This window comes from Gossypium hirsutum, chromosome A13 (assembly GCF_007990345.1).
Source record: "Gossypium hirsutum isolate 1008001.06 chromosome A13, Gossypium_hirsutum_v2.1, whole genome shotgun sequence".
Lineage (NCBI taxonomy): Eukaryota > Viridiplantae > Streptophyta > Magnoliopsida > Malvales > Malvaceae > Gossypium > Gossypium hirsutum.
In genome coordinates this window covers 107,599,257-107,625,758 of record NC_053436.1, presented here as the reverse complement: position 1 = coordinate 107,625,758, position 26,502 = coordinate 107,599,257, and the positions used below count along the sequence as shown (strand labels likewise).

The window sequence follows — 26,502 nt, the reverse complement described above, 5'->3', positions numbered from 1 at the left end:
TTTTGTGAAATAGGCATTGGGCCTAAATATCATTATTTTAATGAAATACGTGTCTACGTTCATCTCGATCAGTCACTTTTTTTTTCCTTTTATATTTTTCATTTGGTTGATTGTCTTACAAATAATTCTTTCATTTGTGATTCTTTTGCACAAACATATTCATAAATTTATATTCTTGGTATATTCTTTAATATGCCCTCATAGGTCTTTAGATATCAATGACATGAGTGACGCTGCCTCAAACACGGAGCCTATTTTTGAGCAAGAAGTGTGTTCAGAGGGATCCCATGACTTTGAAAATGACGAAGATTATGATGCATCTCCAGACTTGTTAAGAATGATGGAACAAGAGGATAAGCATATCCTACCTCATAGGGAATCGTTAGAAATAGTGAGCCTAGAGGATGGAAAGGAGGTGAAAATTGGAACTGAAATCACCGCAAAGACAAGACAAGACCTCATTAATTTACTCCGAGAGTTCAAGGATGTTTTCGCGTGGTCGTACCAAGATATGCCTGGGCTAAGTACTAACATTGTGGTGCATCGTCTGCCCATAAAGGAGGATTGTAAACCCGTTCAACAGAAGCTTAGGAGAATGAGACCTGACATTGTGTTGAAAATAAGAGAAGAAGTCAAAAGACAATTCGACGCTGGATTCTTACAAGAGGTCAAGTATTCGGATTGGGTAGCCAACATCGTCCCCGTTCCCAAAAAAGATGGAAAGGTACGAATGTGTGTGGATTATAGGGATTTGAACAAGGCTAGTCCAAAGGACAACTTTCCACTGCCTCACATTGATACTTTGGTAGATAACACGGCGGGCTATTCATTGTTTTCTTTCATGGACGGTTTCTCTGGATACAATCAAATAAAGATGCATCCTGGAGACATGAGGAAAACCACATTCATTACCTTATGGGGAACATTCTGTTACAAGGTAATTCCCTTCGGATTAAAGAATGCGGGAGCAACATATCAAAGAGCTATGGTGACTTTGTTTCACGACATGATGCACAAGGAGATTGAAGTCTATGTTGACGATATGATCGCGAAGTCTAGAACGGAAGAAGAGCATGTTCAGGTCTTGAAAAGGTTATTTTTGAGATTAAAAAAATTTCAGTTCAAGCTTAACCCGACCAAATGCACGTTTGGAGCCAGATCAGGGAAGTTATTAGGCTTCATAGTTAGCAAAAAGGGGATCGAGGTTGACCCAGACAAAGTAAAGGCAATACGAGATTTACCTCCCCCGCGCACTCAGAAAGAGGTTCGAGGTTTCCTAGGGAGGCTGAATTACATTGCTCGGTTCATCTCACAACTGACAGAGAAATGTGATCCAGTATTCCGGCTCTTAAAGAAACATAATCCGGGTGAATGGGATGAAGAGTGTCAGAGGGCTTTCGATAAGATAAAGCAGTACTTGGCTAATACTCCAGTCTTATCACCTCCAAGTCCAGATAGGCCATTGATATTGTATCTAACAGTGTTGGAGAATTCCATGGGATGCGTATTGGGCCAACATGATGAGACGGGAAAGAAAGAAAGGGCAATATACTATCTCAGTAAGAAATTTACCGATTGCGAAATGAGGTACTCATCAATTGAGAAGTTGTGTTGTGCTCTAATCTGGGCAACCCGAAGACTGAGGCAGTATATGTTGTATCACACGACTTGGCTAATTTCAAAGTTAGATCCTTTAAAATATATGATGGAATCGACTGCTTTGAACGGGAGAATGGCTAGATGGCAGATCTTGCTCTCAGAATTTGATATAGTATATGTCAGTCAGAAGGCCATAAAGGGAAGTGCAATAGCCGATTTCCTAGCTAGTAGAGCCTTGGAGGACTATGAATCTTTGAATTTCGATTTTCCAAACGAGGACTTGATGTATGTGGCGAATACTGAAGAAAATCCTCAAATAGATCACGTATGGAAGTTAAATTTTGATGGAGCTTCAAATGCTACGGGTAATGGAGTTGGGGCAGTTTTGGTATCCCCAAGTGGAGATCATTATCCTGTTGCTAGCAAGTTGGACTTCGATTGTACAAATAACATGGCAGAATATGAAGCATGTATTATGGGCATTCGTGCAGCCATTGAACGGAACATCAAAGTACTGAGAGTATACGGGGATTCAGCGTTGGTGATATACCAACTCAAAGGGGAGTGGGAGACTAGAGATCCTAAGCTAATCGGTTATAGAAAACTAGTTCTTGAATTGGCTGAGGAGTTTGACGATATCACCTTCTATTACCTCCCACGGGAGGAAAACCAAATGGCTGATGCATTAGCTACTCTAGCTTCGATGATTCAGGTGAATAGACTTGAGGCAATGAGGCCTGTTCAGATGAGTATCTCTGAGACCCCGGCTAATTGCTGCAATATTGAGGAGGAGGGAAAAGATGATTGTCCTTGGTATCAGAGTATCCTACAATATGTGAAGAATCGGGAATACCCTGATCAAGCGACAGAGAATAACAAAAGAACTCTGAGAAAGATAGCCATTGAATACGTCTTAGATGGAGAAGTGTTATATAAAAGAAGGAAGGATCAAGTACTGTTAAGATGTGTGGATGCTGTAGAAGCCAAGAAAATTTTGGAAGAAGTCCATGAGGGTATTTGTGGGACGCACGCCAGTGGTTTCACGATGGCCAGACAGATCATGAGATTTGGGTACTATTGGCCCACCATGGAAGGAGATTGTATTGATCATGCCAGGAAGTGCCACAAATGCCAAATTTACGGAGACAAAATACACGCGCCTCCTTCACCTCTTCACGTCATGACCTCTCCTTGGCCGTTTTCCATGTGGGGTATGGATGTTATTGGGCCAATATCACCAAAGGCTTCTAATGGGCATCGCTTCATCTTCGTAGTAATTGATTACTTTACCAAGTGGGTGGAGGCTGCTTCATATGCAAATGTCACGAAAGCAGTAGTCAGCAAATTCTTAAAGAAGGAGATCATTTGTCGATATGGAATGCCTGAGAGGATCATATCCGACAATGCGATGAACTTGAATAATAGCACAATAGCTGAAGTTTGTAGCAAATTTAAAATTAAGCATCATAACTCATCGCCGTATCGTCCCAAAATGAATGGTGCAGTGGAGGCGGCCAATAAAAACATTAAAAGGATTGTGGGGAAGATGACTGAAACCTACAAGGATTGGCATGAGAAATTATCATTTGCTCTCCTTGCCTATCGAACATCTGTTAGAACTTCTACTGGGGCAACGCCTTTTTCTCTGGTTTATGGAATGGAGGCAGTATTACCCATTGAAGTTGAAATCCCTTCTCTACGGGTGTTATCTGAGCTACAGTTGGATGAAGCCGATTGGATCCAATCTCGGTACGATCAGTTGAACCTAATAGAAGAAAAGAGGCTAAGAGCTATTCACCATGGGCAAATGTACCAGAAACGAATGATGCGAGCCTATAATAAAAAGGTTCGCCCCCGAGAATTTCGTGAAGAGGACTTAGTACTAAAAAAGATTCTTCCTATACAAAAAGATTTTAGAGGAAAATGGATGCCAAATTGGGAAGGCCCTTATGTTGTAAAGAAGGCCTTTTCTGGTGGAGCTTTGATCCTATGCGAGATGGATGGCAAAAGTTTACCAAATCCTGTAAACGCAGACTCCGTCAAGAAATACTTCACTTGAAAGAAAGCGGAACCAAAGTGAAAACCCGTGAAGGGCGCTTTGCTTCCTAAAAAAAAAAAACTTTGGAGAGGCTAAGGTGAAAACCTGTAAAGGGCACTTTGAGACCAAAGAGGGCTTGAGTCGAAAACCTGAAAAAGGCGACTCAAGTATTGGGCAGGATTGGAGCATCAGGATTTGAGCGGATCAAATTTTGATCAGGGGAATATGATGATCTTGCTTTACCAATAAGAAAGGATATGCAACGTCTTGGAACATTGACAGAGTATTGCAGATCTCCTGAACACATGTCAAACTCAGAAGGGTCTTCGGAAAGTTTGTACAGAGAAACTCAAGCTGCGATAACTGGGGCACCTAGTTCTTATGTGTATTCTTGAAAATACATTCTTTTATTTTCTTTCTTTCTTCCTTTCCTTTTGTGAAAATGCACATTCTCAATCCACTTCTTTGTTACCTTTCTTTTGCCATCTTTGATGTTTTATTTGAGTTATGATCAGAACTAGCCTTAGTCTTATCCATTGTTATGGTCTTTTTGCAAACATGTTGCATAGGAATAATGATTAACGAACTAATAAAACTTTCAGGAAAGAAGTTTTGCACATTACTCTGGAAAATTTCTAAATAATATAGGGACCTGAAACATGACTATTGTTTAGAAAATACCAAGTTTTAAAGGTTGGAAATCTAAGAAGGAAGAGTCTAAGTTAAAGACTATCCTTTCAGATTTTGTTTGTCTAAACATTGATTGAACAAAATGACAAGCTGTCGTGTTAATTACAAAGCTTAAATGAACAAGCAAGCAATGATCATCATGCAATAGGAAGAGGTTACCTCGGAGAAGAGAGCCTTCACTTGCGCATAAGACTTTGGTACGACACCTTGAGAATGGTGTAGGAAACCAGAACGGTTCAGATCCTATATCCCCGAATTGTGATAAAAGAGGACAGAGGAAAAGCCACATATTTCTACCCTTAGATTACTGTGAGAGAATGATGGTACAAATTTTGGCGTCCCAGTGGATATAACTTTGAGGTTTACAATGGGGACAGTCTGGCTAAATGTTTCTTCAGAAAAATCAGTCAAGCGAGAAGGCGTTGTAGCACATCAGTCACAAAACCTTGATAAACTTCGAGTAGTGATAACCTAAGCGAGATCATTCTCGAAAAAATAAAATTCTGCATTCATGCAAACACCATTCACATATGTCTAGTTAGGAGCATTTGTTTCATTTTGATCATGTCATCCTAATCATTAGGCATAATTAGGTTTATTATACAGGTCTTATCTCCCTGAGATTACAGTGGAACAGACCAAAGAATTTCAGATCTTATCTCCCTGAGGTTACAGTGGAGCAGATTGAAGCCAGAAATCTTATCTCTCTGAGATTACAGCGGAGCAGATCAAAGATAGCAATCCTATCTCCTTGAGATTACAATGGAGCGGATTAAAGGATCTTATCTCTCTGAAGTTACAGTAGAGAAGATCACATCAGGTCTTGTTTCCCTGAGGTTACAGTGGAGTAGACCGGAGAATTTCAGATCTTATCTCCCTGAGGTTACAGTGGAGCAGATTGAAGCCAGAGATCTTATCTCCCTGAGATTACAGCGGAGCAGATCGAAGACACTATCCTATCTCCCTGAAGTTACAGTGGAGCGGATTAAAATAAAGGATCTTATCTCTCTGAGGTTACAGCAGAGTAGATCGTATCAAGTCTTATTTCTCTGAAGATGCAGTGGAATAGACTGAAAACAACAAGTCATGTCCCCCTAAAGTTGTAGCGGAGCGGACAGTAGATAGCAATTCTTATCATGTCTAATCTTATTCCCCTAAAGTTGTAGTGGAATAGATGGAAGCGAAGTCACAAACCTTGTCTCTCTGAAGTTGCAGTAGAGCAGGTTGAAGTCACGAATCTTATCCCCCTAAAGTTGCAGTGGCCCAAGTTGAAGATATGAGTCCGATTTCCCTGAAGTTGCAGTGGAGTGGGTCAAAATGATGGATCTTATCTCTCTGAAGTTACAGAAGAGCGGATCGCGTCAGACATTATTGAAGCTACTAATCCTACTTCTCTGGAGTTATAGTGAAGCGGATTAAAGCTCCAATGCCTAACGTTACAGTGGAGTAGGCTTAAACCACAAATCTCACCCCCTGAAATTGCTGCGAAGAAGATTGAAGATACAAATCAGATCTCCTTGAAGTGCAGTGGAACGGATTGAAGCGACAAGACGCAGTGGACTGGAAGGATGCTACTTGGAAAAGAGAAGCACTCGAATAAGTCGAGACTCAGCGAGGCTGGGCAAAATTGGTCTTTCTATGTCTTTGCTCTGTTCTCGTTACACGATAACGAGCAAAGAGGGGCAGCTGTAAAACCCAATATTTGCCCAGGCCAAATTAACCCACTTAGACTAAACCCAAACCCCAATGGCCCAATTACAACACCCAATACCCAACAGCCCAATAGCCCAAAATCATCAAAAAATAGAAAAAAACCCTAACCCTAGCCTCTGACAGCCACTTGCGCCGCACCCAGGCCTGCTGGTCAACCACCCCACCGCCGTAGCCACCAACTGCTCTGCCACTTGCGCCGCGCACGTCCCATCGTCCTCCATCAGCCCTGCAAAATGAAGAACACACGCAAGCAGCAACAAACAATAAATTTTTTTTTGTAAAATGGCTCTATATAAAGCCATTCGAACATCATAAAAAGGGGCTTTTTTTTTCTTTTCATCTATTTTGTAATATTTACCCGGAAATATAAACAAAAAAATCGAAAAGGTGATTTTTTTTATCTTTTATTCCCTATATTTATTTATTTTTAATCTTTCACACATATATACATAATATAAAAAAAAGAAAAAAACATAACTTTTTTGAATTTCCGGCCACCGTGTACGGTGGCCGGCGCGACGCCGGCGCGGTGGGCCTTGGCCGGAATCTGGACTTAGTCCAGAGAGAATATTTTTTTCTTTCCTTCTTTTTTTTTCTTTTCAGTGCCCAACTGAATTTTTTTCTCAAAAGAAGGCCTTTTATACCCTGGTAAAACGACGCCGTTTTGGCCGGCATTCTTAAGCCCCGAAACGACGTCGTTTTGCCCCCTGACCCGCGCGGTGACCCGACCCGAGGGGAGGATCCGCGTGTTTTCGCTGGATGGGCTATTTGCGCGCTCAGTCCCTCCAGTTTTAAAACGCATTGCAATTCGGTCCTTTTTGCTATTTCCTTTTATTTTTAATCTATCCCTATAATTTTAATTTTATTTCCATCTGGCCCACTGCTGCGCTGCGTTTTGAGGCGGTTGGGTTATTTGCCCATTTGATCCCTTCGCTTTTGGCGCCCTTTGTAATTTAGTCCCTTTCATTTTGAATTCGCCCAGTTTCTTTTGTTTTTATTTCGATTTAGCCCATATTTGAGCAATTTTATTTTATTGTTACTATTATTATTATTATTATTATATCATTGTTATTCTCATTATATATTTTCATTTATATTTACTTATGTAATTTTAAATATGTGTCTTATTATATTAATATTATTATTATATATTTGCTTATATATGTATATATGTTTATGTATTTGTTTCTAACTTATTATATATATACATAAATGCTTTTTTCTTTTATATATGTATATCTATATACTTTTCTTTTTTTCTCACGAATATACGTATACATATTTATATGTTTTTTATACGGTTTCTTTTATCTTACTTTATTTTTTTTATATATACCTCACATGCACATTTTTTATATGTATATATTATATATATTTATATAATATTTATACGCATTTGCGCATTTTATTTACATGTTACGGCTTATTATTTCGCATGTTACCGATTTGTTCTTTTTATTTATTTTATTTTAGTATTATTGCTCATATTATTTTTATACTTTTGTATTCATTATAGTTTAGCCATGCGTAATAATGTAATTTGCTTTCACATTTTTACTACGATTTTGTGTTTTTATTTCACTCAATATAACAAAATTTGTTTTAAAAAATGGCACTGTGTTTAGATTCGAGAAGATCGTACCCTAACTTACTGGGTTTCGATTTTCACAATAGATCTAAATATACGAATCTTTTTAAACTTAAGTTTTTAAACAATCTCGGGAATTTTTAAAAGAGGGATCATGTCCTAACTTACTGGTCGTGATCCTTTTTTTTATCCAAGATAGTTAAATATCTTTTAAGCATTTTTCATTCAAATATCGTGAATTCGAGACATTGTGTCCTAACTTACTGGATATGATTCTCTTTCTCGAATAACGTGAAATATGCCCCTTTTCCTGAATTTTTTTTAATATTTTAATACAAGGATCGTATTTTTAAAATTCTCCAAGATTCTCAATTTTCGACATTAAGACATTAAGTAATCAACTAGGTACCAATTTTGGGCGTATCGAGGGTGCTAATCCTTCCTCGTGCGTAACCGACTCCCGAACCCATTTTTCTGAATTTCGTGGACCAAAACCGTTGTTTTAATAAAATCAAATCGTTTATTAAAAACAACGACTTTTCAAGGTGATCCAATCACACCTCATCAAAAAAGATTGGTGGCGACTCCCGTTTCTTTTTCAAAACCCAAGTCGACCCCGTTTTCCATCCAAAAAAATGGTGCCAACAATCAATATGAACATGGCTCTTTGAGCATTATGTGAGCACTTGAAAAGTGCATTATAAATTATTATGAAAGTGTTATGAATATAAGTTAGATGATAAATGAACATGTGCATAAAACAATAAGTATATGTGTGTATAAATAGATATGTTGGCACTGTGGTCTTTTGGAACCATTGGATATCATTAGCATGCCATAAGATTGTGAATGCTTACCTATATGTTTATGTTTAGGCATTGAGGCCCAGAGATATGTTAGAGAGATAAGGGAATGTTGAGCTTGACTCTATTCACCGAGATATGTTGGTGTGTTGGAGAGTGTTAGCTATATGCTATACTTCATGGGATATGTTAGACTCTATGAATCATTAGTGTGTTTAGAGATTCGTTTATCCAATGTATGATGTTTTTATAGATGTTTCATAGTCACAAGATGCCAATATATCAATATAAAATACTATGAGATATGCTTAATGCAATACAATGCCATGAATAAATGTTATAGTATGCTTTCTATTAACCTTTGATATTGTGGCTTATTTGTAGCTTTCATGAACACTCATTGAGATTGGTTAAGCTTACACTCTTATATTGATTATTTTACAGAAAAATAGCTTGACTAAGGAGAAGAAGTAAGCAAGCAAGTGATCCATCCAAGGCTAGTGTTTTGAGTATGTGATGTGGCTTCTAAACTTGCAAAAGTGAAGTCGTTGTGAGACTATTTGCTGGGATTTAGACTTTATGTGACACCCCTAATTTGACCCTAGTCGGAAAGCGGTTTCGGGACCGCTAAACCGAGTAACCAAATTATTTGAACATGATATTTATTGTTTAAAATAAATGTGTGAAAATTTTAAGCTTCGATTTAGTAAATTTCATGTGAATTTAGTCAATAGGGCTTATGTGTGACATTTTTGAAATGTGATAGATCAAAACATAATGACCTATTAGTGCATGTTGAAAAAGGGGGGGACTTGCATGTCAATTTCCCCCCCCCCCCATCTAGTAGTGGCCGGCCATGACATTAGGATGGACAAAGGGTGATGGGCAAAACATGTCATAGACATGTTGTGTTGGTGCATCATGGGAGGAAACAATAAAATAAAGAGCATGAGCAATAAAATATTAGTGTTAGTAGGATGAGAAACAAAAAAAAAAAGAAAGGATATGTGTGATTGTCCCCCCCTTGCCGTGAGTTGAAGGAAAGAAAAACAAAAAAAAAAGTGTTCATCCTTTGGTTCATCCTTGGCCGAAAATTTTAAGGAGGAAGGAAGAAGAAAGATTGAAGAGGTTCGGCCATGCATGTAACTAGGCTAAGGTATGTTTGATGATGTTCCATGAGATGCATGCATGTTTTAGTTGTTAGCTTGAGTTCTACCTAGCCCATGGTCTAAATCTTGCTATGTGATGGAAATGACACTCAGCCATGGATGCATCATTCTTGCTTGGTGTTGATGTTGGCTTGGTGAGATATCAAGTTATTTTTGTGACCAAGTTGAGATTTGAATTTTTGGAATGAGTAAGACTTTCGGTTATGTTGTTTTGTATGAGTAATGGATTGTTGAGTTCATGCTATTATGAATAAAATTGATTAAGAGAGGCTTGAGATAATTAAATATGCATGTTGGTGGTAAGATGAGCATTCGGTTTTTATCATGGAAGCATAGGAAGCTTGTTAAAGTTGAATTTTAGAAAAGTTAAATGTGTGTGTGCTTGTGCTAGTGCCGAATGTGCCTAGGGTGATTTAGCATTGAGTTTGGTGTTATATGAATTGAGTTTTATGGTTTTGGATTTTTAAGTGTTGTTAAATACTTTGAATAGTATATATATGTGGCTTTGAAATGTGAAACTCGGCCAAGTGGTTATAAGCATGATTTTAGAGATTCAATGATATTCGGCCGATTTGAATGATTCATGGCACCCCAAGCAAATTAGTTTTAGATGTTAATAAATATTGAAATTATTTAAAAGCATATTACCGAATGTGATTTTAGTCAATGATTCGGTTATGAGTGCTGATTTGTTTTATAATTAGCCGAATGTGTATATGTATACTATGAGGTGGTTTAGCTTAAAGAAAATTAAGGTGCTCGGAAGGTGATCGTCGTGGATAGTTTAAGTAATGAAATTTAATTTCTGTTATGTAAAGCGATGACATTGCTGTTTGCAAATTTGAAGTTAAAAATTGTTGATTGAGCATCAAGAGCTTATGGAAACAAAGTCGGATCGTGGAAAAAGGGAAATTGGTCGAATAGTCGGAATTGACGTACATTAGCGATCGAGGTAAGTTTTAAGTATTAAAGCCTATAATGTGATTGAGTATGATATGTTAAGCACATATTAAAAGAATCATAACTCTATTGTAAATTTTTATGCATATAGCCTAATGGCTATTATGAAGTATAGGTAAGTTATTGATATGATATGTTGCCAAATGGATATGATAATATGAAGTGCTAAAAGGATATGTCAGAAGAGTAAAATTGTGATAAACCTGCTCAGGACAGCAGCAGTAACATGAATTTAGAAAATCACCATAAATTGTTGGAGTTGAATGGGAGGCTGAATAAATTATGAAATTGAAGCTTAATGAGTCTAGTTTCTTATAAAAGAAACCGTGTAAGAAAATTTATTTCCGATAATGAGATATTTAAAGTTGTGTGAGACAGTGCAGAATGACACTGTAATCCTTTGTTCCGTTTTAGAAAATCATTATAAATTGTACAAAAATGGTTATAAGATAAAATTTATATGCTTAGACTCCTTAATGAGTCTAGTTTCAAATGAAATCAAATAAAACACATTTTGAATTCTGTAAAATGAGAAATCTGATTCGTAGTGAAGAGTGGTCAGATTAGTCAAACAGTGAAACAGGGGAAACTTTAAGAAAAATCTGGTATTGATTGGCCAAACTTAAAATTCTGGAAATTTTATGGATGGAAGATATACGAGTCTATATTCAGGAAAAATTAACGGAAAGTGATTTGGAGTTTTGTAGCTCCAGTTATAAATGATTTAGTGACTATTGCTCAGGAAAAACAGCTTGTGCTGAATTTGAGATTGTGTTGTAAACCTTGATAAACTTGTTCTAGTTGCTCATAAGCTATTTATTAAACCCATACGTGAATTCTAAATTGTGATATTGGAAAATGATAGATGTAGATTCAGCCAAGACAGTGTATATATGTGATAAGGCCTAATGACCGATGTGATGAATGTGAAAGTGTATATATGTGATAAGGCCTAATAGCCGATGTGATGAATGTGAAAGTGTATATGTGTGATAAGGCCTAATAGCCGATGTGATTAATGTGAAAGTGTATATATGTAATAAGGCCTAATGGCCGATGTGATGAATGTGAAAGTGTATATATGTGATAAGGCCTAATGGCCGATGTGATGAATGTGAAAGTGTATATATGTGACAGGGCCGAGTGGCCAACGCGATGGATGTGAAAGTGCATAAATGTGATAAGTCCCGAAGGGCATTTGTGTCAGTACTATATCCGGGTTAAACCCCGCAGGCTTTATGCGAGAATATTATCACTGATTAATGTCCGTAAGCTTCGTGCTCGTACTATATCCGAGCTCTAAAGACCCGATGACTACGTGTGGGAATTTTGTCCGGGTAAGACCCGATAACTTCGTGTGGAGATTATGTCCGGGTAAGACTTCGTAATAAGAATTGCTTATAAATATATTCAATGCGAAAGGTTAAACAGGTATGTACTCCAAGTTTATATGTGAGCTTGATTTGCACTAAATCATAGGGTAGTTATGTGACGCATACGAGAGTAATCTATGAGACTATTCCTATGATTATGTGACATCGGATCAGAGTGAGAGGTTATGTGAAATCATACGATATATCTATGTCACATGAGCTCACTTTTATGTGAAAGTTTATCTGCCTATTGTATATGATGAGATGTGCATATTCGGTAAAGGGATGGTATGCCCGAAGGAAGAGTGAAATAAAAATACGAACAACTATGTTATAATTTGATTGTTATCTGTTGACACTGCTTAAAACTTACTAAGCATTGTAATGCTTACTCCGTTTACTCTGTTTCCTCTGTTTTATAGATCTCATTGCGAAGCTACAGGCTCGGGGATCGTCAGCAACTAGTCACACTATCACTATCCACTGTTTGGTACTGCTATGTTTTGGATTATCTTATGGCATGTATAAAATAGACTAGTGGCGGAAGAATATTTTGGTTAATGTATATAGCCATGCGAAATGGCTTATATATGTTTGAGCATAATGTTATAATCATTTGGTATGGAATGGTTAATCACTATCATAATTTGTGCTATTTATGCTAAAAGGGCTAGTTGAATCATGGAAACTATGAAATAGGTAAAGTCTACCTTAAAGGCAGATGCTGGCAGCAGCAGTGATGTAGATTTGGAAAATCACTAAAAATAATAGGATTGGAATTAAATAATTAATAAATTATGTAAACGAACCTTGATGAATCTATTTTCATAGGAAAGTAACGAAACGATCATATGGACAGTATGTTAAGAGATATTCAAGTTCTCGTGAGACAGGGCCAGAACGGTTTCTGGATTCCCTGTTCCGACTTTGGAAATTCATTATAAATTAACTAGAGATAATTAGGAGTCATGCCATATATGTATAGACTCCTCTCTGAGTCTAGTTTCTATAGAAACAAACGGCATCAGTATTGAAGCTCTGTGCAGGGAGATATCCAAGTCGTAATGCGCAAAGGTCAGTGTAGTCGATCCCTGTAACATGGGAGACTTTTACTAATAAACTGTACTAATTGGCCCAACCAAAATTCTAGAAAAAAATATGTAGATGGGCATATGAGTCTAGTTTCAGGGAAAAATTACGAAACTGATTTTCGAGTTGTGAAACTCAAGATATGATTTTTAAGGTGACAGTATCGCAGTTAGCCAACTGCCTGGAAAATTTTAAAATGGACTGCGATAGTAAGCGAATTTGGTCTGTGAACCCCTCGTGTCCGACTCCGGCAACGGTCTCGGGTACGGGGTGTTACACTTTACCATTTCATTGGCTTGTAAATGGATATTATGGACTATTTTAAGCACTTTTAAACTTGGTTTGTGATTATTTCAAAGCTTGAGCAATGTTTGAATGACATGTTATGTATCTTCTTAATGATTAATATGATCACTATCAACTAATCACTATGATAAATAGTTAGTTCGAGAACAAGTAACCCATGGTCACGTTCCATATTTATCAATCCACACAGTGCCAATGAGATGATATCAAGTAACCCATGGTCACGTTCCATATTTATCAATCCACACAGTGCCAATGAGATGACATCGTTAACTCCTTAATCGAGCTATGAATTCCATTGTTTCTAGTAAAGTTATTCCAGACACAAGTCATGTACCCAACATATCGGCTATGGGCTCGATCATCTTTAGAGCATAAGCCTCCACTCATATCAAAGCACATGAGTTACATATGCATGATCAGTGACTAACTTAGGATTTAGGTAAGTCATACTATAAATGCCATAAGTAAATTAATTCAAAAATGGATTCAAAATTAATTCAACTTGGGTCCTGTCCAATGTATCATTCTCCTAATGAGTACATCTATGCATTTCCCCGTGGAGTTAACTGCTCCAATAACCAATACTAGTCATCTCCTCAATTGGAATTTTAGATGACATAAGAATTTTTCTAAGTATTTGAATCAAATGCTCACTTTAATTTTTTTTTACGAGATTATGAACTTGTTTAGATTATCCACTGAAGAAAGTTATATTTCTCACAATTTAAAAGTTCTTACAGTGCCACTTATCATCAGTTCGAACTTAGACAATCAATGAAATAATATTTGCTTGTCACAATTTTGCTATGCATGCAAAACATGATGTTGGTGTGTAGATAAAAATAAACTTATGAGAAATTAGTGAAGGCTTCAAGGCCTGTATCAATGTCACTTTTCTTTAAAGTTTTATTCGCCCCCCCACCTATAAATGGTGTGCAAAAGCGTTATTGACAAATAAACCTCGAGGATACAATGAAGCCCAATGACTGTCGATGTTTTGCACTGATGGAAATAGTCCACTGAGCACTAAGTAAAGCATGGTAAGGATATCAAATTCTATAAAGAATTTCTGTAGTAACTTTTTTCTATGTTTCTGGGGTTTATTCAACAAATAAATTCTTCTCCTATTTATAGAAGGTCTCATGTCTCTTCACATAACTACCCAAACAAATAGTCATATCTTTAACCACAAATGTAATTATTCAATAGACTTAATTATTCAAGTTGATATGTGATATAATTTTTGGTGACGAAAGACATATCTGATCACTATGAATAGTGACAACTCTTGCTTAATTACTAAGTGATATTACTTTTGAATCACTTGTAACTTTTCAATTATAACTATTAGAACATTATAAATATTTTAAAAATGTTCCAACACATGAAAGATAGAAACACAAAAAATATAATAATAAAATATAAAATTCACTTTATTAATTCATTCATCATTCAAATACATAAAAACAAGTATATGTTTATTACAATATAAATACATTCCCCAACATCATACTGATAAATAAAAAAACCGTCTCCACAAATATAGATAAAAAACAGTGTCATATATTTTATTTTATTTTATTATTATATTGTACAACCGACTGCAACCTTATCAACCTTGCTTCTAAAACTTTTGAATTTAACTTGATTTTTAAAAAGAGAAATGAGGTATAACACGAAGAGGTGTTTTCTTATGGCACGTGAGACCGTAGAGTTCAGCCATGTCCAAATTTTCAGGAATTTCACCAGCAGGCAACTTCCAGTCAAACCAATAGAGAAGATTGGCCACCACATACTCAGTAGTAACAACTCCAAATTGCATCCCAGGACATGCCCTCCTTCCAAAACCAAATGGGATGAAGTGGAAATCTTGACCTTGAAAATCAGTATTGGAGCTATCCTCAAACCTCTCCGGGATGAACCCTTCTGGATTTTCCCACCATTTGGGGTCTCTATGAATGGCCCATCCATTGATAAGGATTGTGGTATCAGAAGGGATGTCATAACCTCCTAGTTTTACACTTGCAGATGTTCTTCGAGGGATCAGAAGAGGAGCTGCCGGATGCAGTCTTAAAGTTTCTTTGACTATACATTTTAAGTATTCCATTTTCTTGATATCCTCTATAACAATCTTGGATTTGTTCCCCACCACAGTTCTTACCTCTTGTTGGACTCTTTTCATGGCATTTGGATGCTTTAAAAGCTCAGCCATCATCCATTCTATTGTCGCCGTAGTGGTATCACTTCCTGCCACAAACATGTCCTGACATTACCAAAATTAAGAAACTTTAGTTCAAGGCATAAAAAAGGGTCAAAAAAGGAAAATAAGGGGGAAATAGTGTTGAATGACCAGTAAGATAGCTTTGATGTTGGCTCGAGTGAGGTCCATCTTATACATGCCGTCCTTTTGAAGTTGCATGATGATAGAAACAAAGTCCTTTTTATTGGAAACTTGGCCATCAACTTCAAGAGCTCTATGCTCCTCAATTACATGGTCAAGGAATGCATCGAATTCCGCAGATAATGCTTTCATACTTGGAACATATCCAGTAAGCACATCAACCCATCTCAAGTAAGGAAACATATCACCAATACAGAAACCGATTAAGAGAACCGACAACCTTTTACCCAACTGCCCAAACTTGCTGCACCCATCTTCTTCTTCACTTTTATGACTAAGAATGCATCGAGAAGCTATGTTATTTGCAACCACCATTAGCATCTCTGACAGATTAATGGACTGTCCTTTAAGACAAGCACCACGGATTTTGTTGATAAGAAGTTCAACTTCTTCTTCTCTAACAAACTGAAATGAGTTGACTCTTTGATGGCTGAAAAGCTCAAGAACACTGATCTTCTTAACTTTTCTCCAAAACTCACCATAGGGTGCAAAAACCATATCCCCGCAGTTATATAACAAAATATCCACAGCCGTAGTCCTTGGTCTGTTTGAGAAAATAACGTCATGGTTTTTCATAATTTCTTTAACCAATTCAGGTGATGAAACCAGTACTGTTGGATTATACCCCAATTGTAGAAGCAAGAGAGAACCATAGTTCCTTGAGAGGTCTCTGAGAGAGCGGTGAGGAAGCATGCCAAGGTGGTGGATGTTGCCGATAATAGGTAGCTTTGGGGGTGATGGGGGCAGATTCAGGTTTTTCTTTTTTGCTGGTTTAAGCCAAATCAAAAGAGAAAAAAGGAGAACCATAGACAGAAACAATGGATTGATGTAAACTTGGACTACATTCAAGAGATCCATTTGCAAGATCATAAATCAAACGATATGGTTAAACGTATGGCCAGCTATTTCTCTACTCAACAGATTGAACATTCAAAACTACATATATATAGCTATATATCATGATATCACACATGAATATTTGTTATTTTATTTATTTTTAAACATTATATTATATTATATTATATTATATTATATTATATTAATAAACATATTATATTATATTATATTATATTATATTATATTATATTATATTATATTATATTATAAGGTTTAAGATTGGACAAGATGTGATGTGGATTATTAAAATTTAAATTAATTAGTAATTTCAAATTTTAGTGATAATTTTTTCAAAAAAATTATATATGTGATGAAGTAGAGAACAAAAAATGATAAGATTAACAATTAAAAAATTTCTTATTTATAGGGATTTTATTTTAATAAATCTTTGTTTTATACTTTGTTAATTTTAAAGAACCAAAATTCAACTATAAATATTTTCTGGAAATAAATTGCAAACCGAATCATCATGTAACACCCTAAACCCAGCCTAGAAGTTTAGACCGAATCCCGGCTGTTACATTGCTCACCAAAGTGATCATAGGAAAAATTTACAAATAAATTATCTCATATTCCATTATATTCATACTTAAAGTTTAATTTCATGAACAAAGCAAGATTTGCGCGAAAAACAAAACGGAACTTGTACCACAGTTTTAGTAATATCTTACAGTTCAAAACAGTATAACAAAATAGAAATCAAAAGTAGAACTGATATTTTATTTGTAATCTTGATTGTCCGAGACCTCTATATACCGCATCCAACGTTAAAGTTTAGAAACGTACCTGCAAAGGGAAACACTAAGGGGGTGAGCTACATGAGCTCAGTGTGAATTCGAATCGAGACTAAAAATAGAATTATGAAATTCAATTCTATAGGGTAACAAATTTACAAATACTCACTGAGTCAGAAAGAAAACTTGGAACTAACGTCCCAACAGAACATTACACTCAAGCACACCAAATCACACAAAGACGGACAAAATACAGTCAGATAGTCTAGAACCCAAAACACACAAATAGATGCGTATGAAATGCAGTCAAGTAATAAAACCCACCCATCCAGCCAACACACCTCTCCATCCCCCGATCACACCCCATAAGAGTTGTTCAAGTTCATCCAACCAAAACACACCACATAGGACCCTGAAGGCCCATCCAACCCTACACACCATATATGTGGACTAAGCCACGCAGATATTAATCCGCAGCAGAGCTGGCGTATGTGCTATCCAGAGCAATGCAGTAATCCGTTGTACAGACATGTTGCAGTTTAAACTGCCAGATCAGATAATAGTACATAGCAAAGCTGACGCACATGCAGTACAGTGCGATAAATCGTTGTACGAATGAGTTGCCAGATCAGATCAGTATCAGTCTCCCTTCTCTTCACAATCCCACCTAAAAATTTACTTTATACAAGTGTTTGTATACATACAATCTCACAAATTAGTGACACATTAACAGATAGTCAAACAGAACAGATATGCGCACACACACACACCCAGTTAACAGAGTTCAGAATCAGACATCTCACACACATCAGTCACAAATTTCACATGAATAGAAATCCGTATCAAAATCCTATTCACCTTCACTAAAGCTTAGCCAAGAGTCGAAACACATACAAACACGATTTTAGTTCAGAATGCACGTAGAACTAGTATAAGTGACTTAGGGTCACACGCTTGTGTGCTCTGGCCGTGTGGAAACACTTAGGCCATGTGGGAGGTCAAACGCCCGTGTGAAAAGGGGCAGACAGCCATGTCGCTCAGTCATATACCCGTGTGAATAGAGGCACACAACCGTGTGACTGAGGCATACGCCCATGTAGACCAGGGACATGATTGTGGGAACAGGCCATGTAACTCACTGTCCAATTGTGCTAAAATAGAGTACAGGGTAGACATGACCATGTGAGGGTCTCACACGCCCGTTTGCCCACCAGACATGGTCGTGTGTCCAAAACACACGCCTGTGGGATCTCTAAATTCCCAAATTAGTCACGCGATCGTGTGATCAGACCGTGTGGCACCAAAACACTAGATCCCTAATTCCCAAATACACACGCCCGTGTACCTAGGGGACACGGCTGTATGAAAATCGATAAATTTTCCCAAACCGACCACATGGGCATGTGGCACTAAAACTCACCAAAAAACCCTAACTCCTAAAAGCACACGGCCGTGTGAACCAGCACACGCTCATGTGGCCATCTGTGTGGTCACAAAACCACCTCAAAACAAGCCAAAATCGTTGTTTTAGCCATCAAAACAGTCCCCAACCCTTGCAATAGCAAGAGTATAACGAAAATATGAAGTATTCCTCTACTTTTTTCAACGACTAAAAACCCAAAACCAATGGGTTAGCGCATACTCAAGAAATGCTGAAACAATAGTTTGCAAAATAAAAATAGAATAGGTAAGGTTCGAATCCCACACCTGATTCATGATTAAAAACATCCAGAACCCGACTTGAAGGTAGAGAAAAATGAAGCTCCACGGAAACCACCACACAACCCTTACCCAAAAAGAAAAGAAAAGAAAAAACAAAAGAAAGCCCAGATAGGGAGAGGGATAAGAGAACGTGCCAAAAAAGAAAATAAATCCCCAAAAATAAAATAAAAGAAAAGTAAAGAAAAAAAACAATATTCAACAAATCATTTAACCAAATAAAAAATATTTCTCCCAAAATGCACCCACAAAGATTCGAACACATGACCTAGAGATTCACCAACACACAACTAACCATAATAGCACACCCTACACTCAGACCCTAACTACCAAAACTCAAAACTTCTTACCCCAAAATTCAGGGTGTTACAACTCACCCCTCCTTAAAAAAATTTCTTCCCTGAAATTTCCAACTAACAAAACTGTAACACCCGTGACTCATATCTGTTGTAGGAACAGGGTTACGAAATATTACTGGAGTTTACAGCACAATCATAAATAAATCATGTCATTTACTATTTATTTTTTGAAATTAATCATATCGTCCCTTGAATGGACCCTCGAAGCCCTATTTAAACATTAGATGCAAATTGAGACTAAATAGGGAACTCAAAGATAATTTTTCGTGAAATTTCAAAATTTTTCCAAGGTACAAGGGTCACACGCCCATTGTAAAAGCCCAAATTTGCCGGGCCTAGTGCCAAAAATAAAACAAAATAAATACAATGCCACAGTCCATTAAAGCAGGCCAATATGGCCTAAATCAGAAAATAAAATACCCAGGCCCAAAAATTAAGAAACCCCAACCCACCTATCTTAACATTCAGCAAAAATAAACCCTAGCCTCCTTAACTCTTTTCAGCCGCCAGCCTCTACGCATGCCCACTACCGCCACTGCTTGGCCATCACGCGCACCACCCACACCTGACACACCTGCAACAGAGACAGAAACAACAGCAAAAGGAAGCATGCGAGGAATGGGGCAAAGAATAAACAAAAGAACGGAAACAAAAAAAAAAGGAAATGAATGTTTATAGATCGGCTTTAAAAAGCCAAAATCAAGGATCAAAAGGGGGGATTTTTTTTGGGATTTTCCTTTCATTTTCGATTGTAATATTACTTGAGAATACGAGAGTAAAAGCAGATTCAAGCAAGAAAAACACCCGAAAACAGAAAAGGCAGTCAGATCTAAGGTTTCTTTTATTTTTATTATTCAAAAAACTCATCTATTATATATCTTTACATAGCATATGTTTATATAAAAGAGTTAAAAAAAGGTAAAAATTTACCTGCTTTCGGATCGGCCGAAAAGAGGGATTTTTGACCCTCCGACCGCCGCACACGGCGGCGCCGGCGAGCCTCCGGTGGCCGTCCGGTGTCCCCCTGGCCGAAAATCACTCCGGGCTCCCCTCTCCTCTCTCCCTTTTCTTTTTTTCCCCCTCAGCTTTACAAATGATTTTTTTGAATATTTTTTGACTTTTATAGGGGGTCAAAACGCACCGTTTTGGACCCCCAGTTTAAATAAATAAAACGACGCCGTTTTGAACACGGGTCGGGTCGACCCGACCCGCACTAGGGAGGATTCGCGTGTTTTTCTTTGGAAGGGCTAATTGCACTTTTAGCCCTTCCGCCTTTCTGGGAGTTTACAATCAAGGTTTTTTTATTTTTTTAATTTGGCTCCATGGTGTTGCCCCGAATTCATTCTGGTCCCCCACGCTGCGCAGCGTTTTTAATACTTGGGTTTATTGCGCTTTTGACCCTCCAAGTCGCATGCGTGTTACAATTAAGTCTCTTTTCTTTGTTTTCATTTTAAATTGGCCCTACAACTTTGTTTTTAATTCAATTTTAATCCTTTTTTTGTTTATTTTTGTATCTTTATTAAATATCCTTATTATTTTATATTATTAGTATTATTAGTATTACTATTATTATAATTATGTACTAGTGTATATTTTATTACGTACATGTATACACATATTTTTTTTCATATTTAATATTTTTCATTTCACTTTATTTTAATATTTTATTAATTTTATGTTCGTTTCTTTTATATTCCAATGTTATTATTATTATTATTATTATTATTATTATTATTAGTTTATGCTTTGTTATATATTTATATATTTATAATATGTATATATACGTACTTATACATACTTAAATATATTTTTCACATTTCATAATTCTTATATACTTACATATATTTATGCATATTTTACATCATATACATACTTATATATTCTTTATACTCTTAAAAATGCTTTTGTATATTTCACATATTTTATAATTCACATACATATATTTTATATTATCACGATTTGTAAATATATAAACACACATTTACATTTTTTATAATACTTACCGATTTTATATATATGTACATACTTATCTATGTTTTCATATTCTGTAATTTATATATATTTCTTATTTTATGGCTTTAAATTATACATGCATATATATTTTTACATAATTGTATTTATTGTCATCATTGTTATTTGGTGTTTGTTTATTTATCCATGTACACTTGTGCTTTTTCTAAAATGTTAGTTCTATTTATTTATTTGTATGCTTTGTTTATGTAATCGCCTCGTCATTTCATTTTGCCTATTGTATTATTGTTACTCACTTTGCCTTGTTCACCTTGTCGTATTCGTTATTGTTTTTGTCAAGCATTAATACCAAGCATCAAAAGGAAAATTTTTCTAAATAAGGCAATATTTCGCGTTTGGAAAATCGAGAAAACGTGCCCTAACGTGCTGGGTTTCGATTTCTCGTTCGACTAAATAGCCAAATATCCTCTTAAAGCTTCAAAGTGTGGTTTCATTAAACTATAAGGTGATCTTGGTTTCGATGATTTAGAGTATCGTGTCCTAACGTGCTGGATGTGATATTCCTTCGGAACAAGAGAATCTTATATTCCAATTCACGTCATCAGAGTTTCTTTCAAGGATCGTATTTTTTAAAAAACTCTTCAAATTTCCAATTTTCGACACTAAGACACTAATTAATCAACTAGGTACCAATTTTGGGCGTATCGAGGGTGTTAATCCTTCCTCGTGCGTAACCGACTCCCGAACTCATTTTTCTGAATTTCGTAGACCAAAATCATTGTTTTAATAAAATTAAATCATTTATTAAAAACAAACACATTTTAAGGTGACCCCATCACACCTTGTCAAAAAGGGATTGGTGGCGACTCCCGTTTTCATTCTTTTTTTCAAAATCCAAGTCGACCCCGTTTTCATCCAAAAAAATGGTGTCAACAGCTTGGCGACTCCGCTGGGGAGTTTAAATAAGAGAGTCAAGCCACGAGTTGATTGCTTTTTGTCTTTGTGTCAAAATTGAAAACTTGCTTTTTGCCTTTATTTTGGCTTTTATTATTTGTTTATAATTACTGCTTTGTTTAGAGTTTAGGTGTATATTTCTGCACATTCCATTGCATGACCGTTGGTTACACCTTTTAAGTGGGAGTGAGAAACTACGCCTTCGTGAGGTTTTCACCTCCGCATGGGATAGTGAATCGCTTCCGGAATACATCCGTACCTATGTCTTCGTGAGATTTTCATCTCCGCATGGCCATAGGGAAATGTATTCCCCTGAACTGAACTCGGTCCATATGAGCCTATAATGGGTGAGGATCGAGGAATCTGCTGGTTCAGGTACCCTTACTTTAGAACCAAACCACACATAGCGAGCCATAAGAACCCACCGAGATAGAGCTATTCCAGACCCTAGTGCTTACCGAATAGATGCTTTATTTATTACTGTTTACTTTAAATCCTAGCTCTAATTTGCTTTGTTTGTGATTGCATGGCATTTTCATTTCAAAAGAGGTGTCGATTCACGTTCAGTATGGATAGAAAGCTTATCATGGAAAAAAGGTTTCTTGATAAAGTAGAAGACAATGCAGCTGTACGATTATGGGCTGAGACGATGTAGAGAGAGAAAGGCGATAGTCTTGCAGAAGGGTACGTATCAGAGTTATGGGACTTCACCCGTATCAGCGTAATCCAAAATGATCTTCGAGAAATGAAGGAAATATGGGATCAATGGGACGACGGGACCAAGCAGATGTTTTACTGTAACTACGGGGACTTGCCTTACCTACTCGGTATCAAAGTGGACAAGCATTTATTCCGAGCCCTAGCCCAGTTTTGGAATCCTGCTTATAGTTGTTTCACTTTTGGAAAAGTGGACTTGGTTCCCACCATGGAAGAATATACGACCCTGCTTCGGTGTCCAAAGATTCAAATTGACAAAACCTATTCTAGAGCTGCTAGTGTCCCGACATTATTAAAAAAATTGATGAGCATTACAGGGATGAGCGAACAGTGGGTCGCTGCCCGGATCCAACAGAAAGGAGACAGTAAATGCGTTCCTTGGAAAAGCTTGTGAGATTTAGTATTAGCACACCCTGATGTGAAGAAAAGAGTGGATGTCTTCGCTCTAGGTATCTATGGATTGGTAATTTTCCCTAGAGCTTTAGGGCACATAGATGAGGCCGTCTCTGATTTGTTCGATCGGCTTAGTAAAGGAGTCACGCCCATCCCGGCAATATTAGCAGAAACCTTCAGATCTCTAAGCGCATGTCGAAGAGCAGGGGAGGGAAGGTTCATCGGATGCGCGCAGCTACTATTGGTGTGGTTCCATAGTCACTTTTGGAAGGTGAAAATGTCTCCTATCGAGTCTTCTCAGAAGACTATTCTCCATTGAAGGAACAAGTTGCTACACCAAGACGAGACGACATCACGGAAGAAAAGTGGATGACGATGCTCCAAAATCTTCAGGAGGATGACGTTGAATGGAAAGCTCCTTGGATGGTACCCGACGAGATCCTGTACCGATGTGGGGATTTCGACTGGGTCCCTTTACTCGGAATTTGGGGAGCTGTCGGTTATGCCCCTTTACTCGTATTAAGACAATATAGATCGAGACAGTTCATACCAGCAACACAAGGGCTGGCTCAATGTGAGTTTTCTTATAAGGATGAAAACTATAAGAGAAAAACTCGAGAAATATCTAACGCTTGGAAACAGGTTCACCGAATGAAAAGATTTACCGTAGGAGCAATGGCAACTTCAGAATATTATGGGTGGTGGAGTAAAAGAGTCAATGACAACATCCCTAAGCCGAGGGAAGATTGCGTTCAGTCTATAGAGGAGCATCTACAAGTAGTTCCGTCAGAATTAGAGATCATCAAACGAGACTTTGAGAAAAGAAATTCTGAGTTGGGAAAGAGGATAGAACAGTTAGAAGAAGAAAGAGTGCATTTGGGATTAGACATCAATATCCACAAGCTAGAAGCCGAGAAATTAAGGAAGGGAAAGAACAAAGCTGAAGAGGATTTGGATAGTCTAAAAACAGATTACAAGAAGCTGCGATTGTCGATGAGAACTGTCGGTCTGGGTAAAACGTCAGAGCAGTGGCGACAAGAGATCAATGAGGAAAAGAATAGGGCCGATCAGTGGGAAAAGAAATTTAAGATGCTCGAGCTCGAGAAAACGCTTTGGAAAGGAGTTTGTTAGAGTGCCGAAATGAGAAGGCAGGATTAAAGGCCAAGGTGGCAGAGCTAGAAAAGTCACTTCACTAGTACCGTAGTCGCAACTCCATGATCGAATTAAGAGCAAGCTTAAATAAGATCGAAGAACTGAAAGGAAAGGTAGAGGAGCTTGAGGACGCATTACACAATTCTGAGCTACGAATGGAGCTTCTTGAGAGGAGTAATGATCAATGGCAAGAGCAATTCCATCATTCTCAAAGGCAGATTAGAGATAGAGATTACGTTATGGGCGAAGCTGTGACTCAAGTGCGGGAAGTGGCTGATCATCTGCAAACATTAGCAGTTCAGGCCGATGTATTGAGTTTAAAATATGAGTCAGAATCAAGCCGAGGTCGAGATTTAGCTTGGCTTCTTTGGAAGGTTAAGGCTTTGGGTATAAAGGCGAAGCCGTATATGTAATTTATTTTATGTAAAGAAATTTGCTTTCTAGTTGAGTTTTCTAATGAAATTGAATTCGAATCAATGCCTCTTTTTGCATTCATCTCATACATTTGCATTACATCTCATAAAATGACCCTAATAAAATTAAATTATGACAGTTACCCTGGAAACCAACAAAAATCTAATCAAATATCACTACGGTACTCGTCGCCAAACAAAAGCAATGGATCAAAGGTTGGAAAGATTGGAACAGTTGCAACGAGAGATGCAAGATCAGATGCATGAACGACTGGAAAAAATCCAGCAGGACATGTTAGAATCCCAGAACACTGTGATGAACCAATTAAAGCAGTTATTGGCTGGAGGAAATAACAAAGGAAAAGACCCCGTAGTTGATGCTGGGGAAGATCACGATGACCCTGTTTATCCTCCAGGTTTCACCCCAACTAACATCCAAGCACAACCAGAGGTGTACCCACAGAGGGTACCGGTTACCATTAGACCTCAATATCTGGCTGGTGCCTCGGTACCATTGCATTTTCAAATGGGCTCGGGTTCTAATCCCGGGGATAATCCCACTAATCCTGTGGTCCCGGACCTCGATGACGTGGCAGAAACAGAAAAAACAAGAATGAACCTGCCAAAACAAGTAGAGGACCGATGTAGATGGTTAGAGGAAAAATTTAGAGTCATGGAGAACATCGACTATCATCGCGGGGTTGACGCCAAGGATCTGAGTTTGGTCCCTGATTTAGTACTCCCACCTAAGTTCAAAATGCCGGAATTCGAAAAATATAATGGGACTAGTTGTCCTGAAGCTCATATAACTATGTTCTGTCGAAGAATGACATGACACGTCAACAACGATCAGCCGTTAATCCACTGCTTCCAGGACAGTTTGATCGGATCTGCAGCCAAATGGTACAACCAACTGAGTCGTGCTAAAGTTAGTTCATGGAGAGACTTGGCGCAAGCTTTTATGAAGCAATACAGTCATGTAACGGATATAACACCCGATCGAATTACGTTACAAAACATGGAGAAAAAGTCTAGCGAGAATTTCAGGCAGTACGCCCAACGATGGAGAGAAGTGGCAACACAAGTCCAGCCACCCCTTTTGGAAAAAGAGGTCACCATGTTGTTTATCAACACTCTGAAAGCCCCGTTCATCAACCACATGTTGGGGAGTGCTACCAAGAGCTTCTCGGATATGGTAATGTCCGGTAAATGATTGAGAACGCAGTAAGGAGCGGTAAGATTGACACGGGGGAAAACTTCAAAAGACCAGCCCCAAGGAAAAAAGAGGGCGAAGTAAACAACGTAAGCACATATAGCAAGAGCCATTCAAAACCGATTACTGTTGGCCCTCCAAAAATGATAACCACTAGTCACCAAGCCCCCTCGAGGCAGGAACCCAACACAAGGCCAACACAAGGACTAACACAGAGAGACTTCAATTCACGCCCATTCCAATAACAT

General features: G+C 37.6%; 1 protein-coding gene across 1 annotated transcript; it reads right to left on the bottom strand.

Moving 5' to 3' along the window:
* Positions 1-14,836: 14,836 nt before the first annotated feature.
* LOC107938793 (cytochrome P450 71A1) lies at positions 14,837-16,629 on the bottom strand. The gene is made up of 2 exons (XM_016872031.2): positions 15,682-16,629; positions 14,837-15,594 (listed from the first exon to the last, which is right to left on the bottom strand). The coding sequence occupies exons 1-2, from the start codon at positions 16,600-16,602 to the stop codon at positions 14,983-14,985; spliced, it is 1,533 nt and encodes a 510-aa protein (XP_016727520.1). The 5' UTR covers positions 16,603-16,629; the 3' UTR covers positions 14,837-14,982.
* Positions 16,630-26,502: the final 9,873 nt, after the last annotated feature.